Raw genomic sequence first — 9,950 nt, forward strand, 5'->3', positions numbered from 1 at the left:
GTGTGGTCAGAATTGGACGTTACACCACATCTGTTTTTCCTGATTTGCAAAGGAAACACTTTTCCATTGTTGCTGTTTATATATACAGGTGCTGGTCATAAAATTAGAATATCATCAAAAAGTTGATTTATTTCAAGAATTCAACTTAACAGGTGAAACTAATATATTATATAGACTCATTACATGCAAAGTGAGATATTTCAAGCCTTTATTTGTTATAATTTTGATGATTATGTCTTACAGCTTATGAAACCCACGAAATCAAAATCCCAGAAAATTTGAATATTACATGAAATCACACAGTAATTATACAGTAATCCCATGGTCATTGAACCAGGTTTTGGTTCTTTTGGCAGTGTGGGCCGGTGCAAATCCTGCTGGAAAATGAAGTCAGCATCTCCATAAAGCTTGTCTGCTGAAGGAAGCATGAAGTGCTCTGGAAATGTCCTCCTGGTAGACGGCTGTGTTGAGTGGACAGCACAGTGGACCAACACCAGCCGATGACATGGCTCCCCAAACCAACACAGACTGTGGAAACTTCACACTGGACTTCAAGCATCTTGGATTGTGTGCCTCTCCATTCTTCCTCCAGACTCTGGGACCTTGGTTTCCAAATGAGATGCACAATTTGCTCTCATCAGAAAAGAGGACTTTGGTCCACTGTGCTTTATTAAATCCAGAGTCAACGCAGCCGTCTACCAGGACATTTCCAGAGCACTTCATGCTTCCTTCATTCTCCAGCAGGATTTGCACCGGCCCACACTGCCAAAAGAACCAAAACCTGGTTCAATGACCATGGTATCACTGTGTAATTACTGTGTGATTTCATGGAATATTCTAATTTTCTGGGATTTTGATTCCGTGGGTTTCATAAGCTGTAAGCCATAATCATCAAAATGATAACAAATAAAGGCTTGAAATATCTCACTTTGCATGTAATGAGTCTATATAATATATTAGTTTCACCTGTTAAGTTGAATTCTTGAAATAAATCAACTTTTTAATGATATTCTAATTTTATGACCAGCACCTGTATATATATATATATATATATATATATATATATATATATATATATATATATATATATGAATGAGGCATTTATATAGCGCTTCCATATGTGCAACTGTACACCCAAAGCGCTTTTACAATCATATGGGGATCTCTCCTCAACTGCCACCAGTGTGCAGCATCCATACTATGTATGTATATATATTGATTTATATAAATTTTACATAATAGAAATGAGTACACCCATTTGAAAATTAAGATCTTGATCCATTTCTCAGTGAATATAAGACCAATTTGCTGCATTTTTTACAAAAGTTTTATTAAACGTTTATTTTTAATTAATATAAGAGTGGATTCCTTGGTGGACGACAGCCATGTATGGCACTCCTCCACAGTGTACATCGCATGGTGTCACTGGAAACACTCACCCCAGTTTGACTTTCTAATGATTTAGCCAACTGTGCTGAACTTGCATGGAGATTTTCTTCAATTTCTGTAATCACAAAACGCTCTTGACAAGGTCTGACAGGGCCTGGACGTCTCAGCGAGCTTCCCACAAGTCCATCCTTTTTGAGTTTTTGGATACTTTGGCAACAGTATTCAAACGTATTAGCAACCCAGACAGCAACATGGTGTCGGCCCAGATCCGGGCCACATCTGGAATATGTGGATTCAACAAGTACCAGATGTGGGCCGGACATGGGTCGACACATTGTTGCTGTCTGGGAATGCTTTACTAATTTTCCTATAACCTTGATCTTTTTTTTTTTTTTGTGCAAAGAAATGATCTTCTATCTCAGGTCTTGTGACATTTCTTTTCCATGTGGAGCCATTTTGTCAGCATTATGGGAGTGGATTTTCTCTCTTGAATACCACTTTTAATTGTCAATTATCCTATGGCCATCTGTAGGATGATTGATTGATTGATTGATTGATTGATTGATTGATTGATTAGACACATTCATTGGGGTGTACTCATTTTTGCACTATGATCTTAAATTATTTTGTTAAAATAGTTCCAATTTTGCCTTTGGTACTGACTAATTTGATCTCATTTAAAATCCCATAGAAAGTATTTAAGAGTGAGATGGGTGTTTTTCTGAGAAATTTGACATGGAAAGCATACCAACCTACCCATACTTAAAATGAGCAGTTTTTACCAGTATTTGAGAGAGATCTACAAACCATTTCACTCTGCCACAAGGATCAGTCGGGCTCCTCTGGATTATGCATTATCATGTTTACTGTAATCACCTCGTCAATTCATAATAAAAGAGCCATGTTTGCATTTGTGCCTCACTGATATACAAATTGCTGGACAAAAGTTTTTCAATTATCTCAACAGCTTTAAAACTACTGATATTTATGTTTATATGAAAGGTTTCAAAACTAAAATGCTGCCATAGTATTTCGTTTTTAATTTTTTATTATTAAGACGCCATTTTAAATCGTTTCTTAGTCTGTTCATTTGTTCGGACAGTTGCACCACCTGACATTTGGGGGGTTTAAGATAACAAAACATAAAATAATATGTAATATTTAAATGTGCTAAAAAGGAATTCACACTAAATAGGTTTAATAGATTAAAGTGATATACGTATGTCATGAATTTATCAAATTATTTTAAAAGGAAATAATGCACTAGGACACAAAAATATGCACGTCATGTCACTGGCCCATATATATATATATGGTATACGGTGTGTGTGTGTGTGTGTATATATATATATATATATATATATATATATATATACACACTGTATATATACTGTAAATATACAGAATTTAGTTGTACAATCATTTTATATATTGTGAAATATTGTGGGGGTAACTTATGAACCACCTGCACTGTTGAGTCTAAATAAAAAGAAGATTTATCTTTAATCCATTTAATAAATTAGCAATCTTTTAAATATCTTTGACAGCTCATTGAAGAACGATTCATCACTTCTGCTGCTTTTTTGCCTCTTAAGGCACTACATTATTGCACATTTGGCATTTTCTCTGGAAGATTTCCTTATTTTTGATTGAGACATGTCTTTATCCCTTCCTGAATGCATGTGGACAAACTTCTACCACATGCCTTGTTTCTGGCTCATTGTTCGTCTCCCTCTCAACCTCAAAATTTCTCTCCTTGGTTACAGGTTGTCATGGTTTCGAGGGCCTGGCAGAGGCAGGATTAGGAGCCATTTTAGGGACAGCTGGCCGGGTCGGGCTCCACCTCCCCTTCATCCCGCGCAGAGACGCTCAGGGGGGATGAGGGGGGACATTGTGCGAGGATTAGAGCTTCCTGTGTGTCAGCCGCATTACACAGGGAGGGGGGGGGGGGGGGGGGGGGTAGAAAGAGAGTGAAAGAGGCAAAGAATGAAAGAGAAAATGAAAGAGCGAGCATATGAAAGAGAGCATGACACAGAGAGCGAGAGGGTGTTTGAGGGGAGGGAGTGAAGTCTGTACAGCTGCACACTCAATCACATTACACAAGTATCCGTGTGTGTGAACAAACACACACACAGACACACACACACACACACACACATACAGCCATCAACATGCACACCACCGAACTGGGGAACTAAACATATTAAAGGAAGCAGACCTTTTTTCTTTTTTTTTCTTTTTTTAAGACAATTGCTCAGGAACATAGAACCTTATGGAACAAAAACAAAAAGATGCCTCAAACTAAAAAAATAGCTTTATGAGTGATCATAAAAATAACAGATTTTTTTTTTTTTTTTTTTTTTTTTTTTAAGTAAAAACAAATCGTGAAACATTCATTCTGACTTTATTTCTCTCTTTGACAAGTTAGGACCAGATTACATCCAAGAAATTTACAAAACAAAGCTGGATAGTGTTCAACAGGGCCAACAAAGTTTCAACATTCAAGATAACAGAAAATAATGCATTAATCTTTAGCAATTTTGAGCCGCTTTTGCTCATCTACAGCATTGTGAAAACTGATCTGATTTGCTGTTTTTCATTTAAAAAAAAAAAAACCTAAATAAAGTAGGATGAAGAACAGGCATTGATTGGGCAGAAAGTAAATCTGACTATCTCAGCATTTCCATTCCATCATTGTTATTATAAACCTCCCTTGTCAAGAAGAGTTTCAGCAGTCTCAGATATAGTGCAGCTATTTAGAGAAACACCTACAAAGTACAGCAGCATGAAAGAAAATACAAACAGGGTACATAAAACAAAAAGGATATTTACATTCAGCTGCACATCAGATGATCAGTTTTGGTATGATCCCACATCCTCTCTCATCTCATATCACACATCTCACGTCCCTTTTTTCCTCAAGTTTTTTTTTTATGTATATCCTGGAATTCCAAATTGATTTCTGAAATTGCACTTAGACACATAATTAGTTTGCTTGTCATTTGTTACACACAAATACTTTTTTCAAGATCCAATTTCAGTGCATCCTGATATTTGAAGTCGAAAGTCTTTATCAATATGATTTAATTGTCTTCATGAAAAGGCACTACTATTACATATGGACTGATTCACTACCATTCTACAATACCAAACAATTAAAAACTACCCCTAACCACAAAATTGAAAGAAAAAAAAAGTTGTCATAGAAATCAGTAAACAAGAATAGTGCTAAAACCTAACTAATCACATTCTTTCAAGCAGTGTCTTCAGTTCTGTCGTCTCTGTCAGTAATAGACACCAGATGCTCAGGCAAGGACAGTTTATCTGCACTCTCCTCTGACAAGTTTTTAGCATCCTCTCCTCTCAGTTTTCGATGGGTCGACTCCTCTGTACGCTCCACAACTTTTCCCTCAGAGGACTGTGAGGATGCAGTACTGGCCAAATGATTCATACTCCCGCTGTGGATTTTCATATGCCCCTGTTGAAACACAATAATTAGAAGCCTTGTTTCGCACACAAAGAATATCACAGGAAGTTCATAAATATTTAAATGGATAAAATGTCATCTAACAAATCTAAAAAAAACTGTATTACTGTACCTTCAATCCACTGCGGCTAGCATACTCTTTTCCACACTCTGCGCAGCTGTAAGGTTTCTCAGAACGCTGCGGTAGTGGATGGACCACGGGAGTCTCTGGTGATGTAATTTCAGTCTTTTCTCTATCTTTCCTTTGATCCTCTTCTGCAGACTCGTCTATTTTGGATTCTTGTGCATCCTCAGCTTTTAGATTCTGCTCTACGGCTTTGTCAGGCATTTTAGAGTGCAAAGTAGTATTCTCTGTGGCTGGCTGAGAGTCACCATCACTGGGCTCAAGAACATGGTCTATTCCATTCACATGAAGTGTTGTCTGCTCGCTTTGGTCTGATTTTAACTCAGTGGACAACCCTGGGCTCGAGGGTGGAGTTAGGGTAGGTGACAGATCGAGAGCTTCAGAGCTTAAACTAGGTTTTGGTCCACTGATCACCGTGTGAAGTGAAGCCCCATTGTGCCTTTTTTTATCAAACAAGGTGTCTTGGGAGTTGGTCCTGGTACAGAGGGATAAAGGTGCGTCTTCATCCTCTTCTGCAGAGCCATTGACAACTTGAGACTTGCTGTGATGTACTGTGCCATAATGTTTCTCATCTGAGGCAATGGAATTGTCAGGTGGGCTGTTTTCTCTGGAGGGGTCCTGCTTCTCCAGGGTGAGGGTTGGACTAGTCTCAGGTGTGTTGTTATAGGGATCTTGATCTGACTCCATGATCTGGTCTGCATCACCTGATGTAGCATCTCTTAGGCTAGCACTAGACTCCAGTAAGCTGGCAGAGGAAGACATGCTCATATTGAGAGGAAGAGACTGAAGGGTTGTGGGTAAGGAAACCATTTGACCAGAATCTTCCTCTGACTGCAGGTCCCCGTTACCTTCTGGAGGTAATTGGCCTCCCAGATGCATGCGAATGTGATGCTGCAGTACCACGGCATTGGTAAACTTGCGCTGACAGAGTGGGCAAGAGTTCTGCCCACGTGCATTGGCCGGACGTGCTCTGTGAGTGGCTAGATGAGCCCTTAGACTTCCCTTTGTGGAGAAGGAGCGGCCACAGAGTTTGCAGGGGAATGGACGTTCGCCCAAGTGAGTGGCCTGGTGGAGACGTAACGCCCTTGGGCAGCTGAGGACACGGAGGCACACCCCACACTGATTAGGGACCAAAGAGGAGGCAGTTGACCCATGTAGCTCTTGGCTAGTCGGCTCACTGTTGGGGTTCAGCCCTAAAGCCGCCATCATCTCCCTCCTGTAAGCTGAGATAGCATTAGTTGTGGATATGTCATTAGCCTGAGTATTGCAGTTCACCTGGCCATCATTGGTGCTTTTTGGAAGAGGCTGCTTCTCTAACTTCTGCGCCAATCTCTGCAGCTTGGAGGTGTCCGAGGTGACAGAGGAGGATGATGGAGAGGAGGATGGAGAAGAGGAATTTTGAGGTTTGGGGTAAGAGGAGAAAGGGAAGGTAAGTGGGAGGTGAGGGGAGGAAAGGTGAGGAGGGCGAAGAAGGGCAAGGCTAGGATGGTGGGCAGATGGACCTGATGGGAAGAGTATCTTGGGAAGATGTGCCAGCTGGGAATATGGAGAACCAGGATGTAAGGTGGAGTGTGGTGGTGTATTCTCATCAAACCTCTGCTGCTTCGCACCTTTGAATTGACTGTTCATGGCAGAGGAGGTGATGGATGAAGATGACGACTGCACACTAGTGGAAACGGAGGCCGCGGCTGCAGCCGAGGCACGGTTTAGCTGTAGCAACGAGTGGGCGGTGGAAAGCAGGGCCAGATCAACACTGGGTGGCAATGGTAGGGAGGAGGGAGATGGATGAGATGACCCAGAGAGGAAACCCATGGCTAAACTGTCTGGCACACCTATACTACCCTTAACTCCAAAAGGCTCCTCATCCTCAGCTCGACGTTTTCTGCGCCTCTGTGATGTCCCTGAGCCAGACCCTGATTGGCTTTGCTCGGACAAAGCAGGTGGCAGGAGCGAAAGTGACAGCTCGGGATTTTGTTCGCGGTGACGAAGGAAGTGGGCTTTGAGGTTGCCGCGGGTAGTGAAGCGACTGAGGCAGACCGGACACTGGTACGGGCGCTCGCCGGTGTGGGATCTCAGATGGATCTGTAGGGAAGAGTCACTGCTCAGAACCTTCCCACAAAAACGGCAGACGTGCTGCTGGCGGCTTGAAGAGGAGCTTGAAGATCCATTTGACGTACTAACAGTGGAACTGAGAGATAGGTGGTCCTGGGAGAGGCTGACCGTGGGCAAGGGTGGAGTTGGGAAATTCACACCATTTCCATGACTGGTTGAGGTGTTGGGAGACTTTTCATTGAGGTAACGAGGTGGAAGTCCAAGCGTTAGAGAGAGAGGGTGCATAGAGGCTGAAGAGGTGAATAAGGATGAGGAAGATGTTGAAGATGAAGTTGTTGAATAAGGAGCTCTGGTTCCATTAGTGTGAGATAGGTTGGGCTTGGATGTAGGAGCTTGGGGAATTAAAGAGACACCAGAGACAGTATTAGGTGGGGAGCTAGAGCCTGCATCTCTCTGTTGATTCTCTACAGATCCCTGAGGTGCATCTTGGGCACTGACCATACCACCCAGACGCAGCACCTGTCTGCAGATCTCTTCTGTAATCTGCATTTGGTGAATCTGTCTTTGCTGCAGGACCCTAAGCTCCTCCAATAGTACAGCGAGGGTCGGAGGCACCTGGAGTTGCTCTGAAGGCGACGAAGGAGTTTGGTGGATGGGACTAGGGCTTCCTTGATGTGGTGGGGCACCCAGCGATGATGAAGAGGATAAAGAAGAAGAAGAGGAGGTAGTGGTGGTTGCAGAAATACCCATTGGTGGGGACGTCACAGTGGACAGTGGCTGATGAGACAAAATATGAATGGATTTCTGCTGGCCAGGAGGAGGAGAGTGGGTCTGGGAGGACAGTGAAGGGTGTGGGAAGTCCGGAGAGAGAGATGAGTGTGCATTAGGCAGTGATGTGGAATATGAAGCAATGTGATTTGGCCAGTGGGGAGGAGATGAGCTCTCGTTGGGGAGCGAGGGAGCATGAATGCCACCAGGAGATGGTCTTGGAGCCAAAGGAGGCTGACAGTCCTGAAGGGATGTAGGTGAGGAAGAGGAAGATGATGAGGTAGCTTCAGAGGCAAGAGAGGTGGATGGAGATTTCACTGGAAGCTGGTCATCTGGAAAATAGAGAAAATAAGGAATAAGTTTATACATCCTCAGAAAATTACAATTATTTAAAAACATTATATTGCTATAGCATCGTTGCTTTATTTTATAATTTTTATAATTTATAATAATAATTACAATTGAGTTCTATAACAGTAAGTCATGAGAAAGCCTTCATAATAATATAGGCCAACTCCTTTGTCAACAGTTTTCTTTCACAAAACGCTGAATACCACTCCACTCGTCATTCCGCATTCTTAATGATCTTTCACCCTTAAATCACAACCTTCATAAACCACACTCACATCTTCAGTCCTCACTATTGCCACAACTCACTAGCCACCTTGGAGCTATTGCAACGCTTTTTTAAAGGACAATAGATATCACCACAACAACCCACAACCCCTCTTAACCCAACCCTCTGTCCATCAACTACATCTTTCATCTCTCTATTCACCCTTCCCCCCTGACCCTACACAGGGTCAGAGGTTAGGGTATAGAAAGGGTTTTGGGCACTGTCCATGTGCTCTGATTGGCTAGATGACCTAACCTCATGAGCTCTAAGGTCAAATTCTTTTAGAATCTTGAGCGGAGAAAAAGAACTAGAAGGAGGGGGTTGGGAAAATAGTGGGTTGACTGACAGACAAACTATTTTCACTCTCTGTGGCACACGGATATACTAAATGACTGTACACAGACCTGTGGAATCAAATCTACTGAAATGCCCAAAATTGTTAAAACCCTGAGAAATTCCCTCACAACATACTACCTGTTCTTGCCAAAAGCTATAGAAATCAAATCACAAAAGTGCTGTATCTTTAAGATTCCAGAGCTAACTTTTTTTCTTCCATGCATGCATGCATGCAACAGTGCATTCTTTCTCCTCTCTGTATTCTAACAGTGGAACCCCCAACTGAGCAGAGGTACAAAGTGAATAGAGGCAAGGGAGTGGGAAGGGGGGGGGGGACACAGTTGAAGCAGAAAAGAGGAGCACATGGAAACATGAGAGAGAGAATAAGGGAGAATAGAACAGAATAGAATGAGAAGAGATTAATCTTTACCCAAACACCCCCTTCGTCCCCTCCCCCTTGCCTGCACCTTATTCACACTGAATAGGAGACTCCTCTAAATGCATGAAAGACCCCCAGCAATCAAACTGACTATGCTGCAAGTCTCTTGGTGGATTGACATTACTGAAAAGCTAACGTAGTTATGGCCCCTCCTGAGTGATTCATGTCAACATAATGACCGGCCATACGGCTGAACACCTTTAGACCAACCCTCTGGCTATGTCTATAAGAGCCTTCTTTCAATACAACACATTTGGCAGACATTTTTAGCGGGAAATGTCAGTAAACTACTTAGTTTTGAAAAGTTCAGTCATGGTAGAAATGTGAGCTATGTGTTGCAGCTCTCAAACAATGGCTCACTGAGTAGAGGGCCAAACGCTCTAGTGCATTTGAACCTGTATCATAACACTTCAGGTGATAAAAGTGCCCAATTTAAGCAATAAAGAAAAAAAATGATATAAAATATTATTTGGGTAACAGGTGCTCAATGTAAACTGCAAAAACCTTTGTATTAACCTGTCGTTTTTAAACCTTAACGCATAACTATTAATTAGTCTAGGGTAACTAACAAATAATTAACAAATGAATGATTTCCTCACCTTGCAGTATCAAGCGCGTGCCCCCGGGGTCTGAGTTAACAAGCTGTTGGGGCCGTTTCTGTTTCCGGCGTGACATGATTCACGAGCAGACGGTGAGAGTTACGGGCATCAAACAACTTTGCAAGTTATGTTGTGAATAA

General features: G+C 42.0%; 1 protein-coding gene across 1 annotated transcript; it reads right to left on the minus strand.

Annotated features, from left to right (window-relative positions):
• Positions 1 to 3,776: 3,776 nt before the first annotated feature.
• On the minus strand, positions 3,777 to 9,897 carry LOC307155107 (uncharacterized protein). The gene is made up of 3 exons (XM_079865500.1): positions 9,811 to 9,897; positions 4,989 to 8,152; positions 3,777 to 4,867 (listed from the first exon to the last, which is right to left on the minus strand). Exons 1-3 carry the CDS (start codon positions 9,884 to 9,886, stop codon positions 4,643 to 4,645), a joined length of 3,465 nt encoding a protein of 1,154 aa, XP_079721626.1. The 5' UTR covers positions 9,887 to 9,897; the 3' UTR covers positions 3,777 to 4,642.
• Between the last annotated feature and the right edge of the window lie 53 nt (positions 9,898 to 9,950).

Source organism: Squalius cephalus (genome assembly GCF_949319135.1).
Source record: "Squalius cephalus genome assembly, chromosome: 3".
Taxonomy (NCBI): Eukaryota; Metazoa; Chordata; class Actinopteri; order Cypriniformes; family Leuciscidae; genus Squalius; species Squalius cephalus.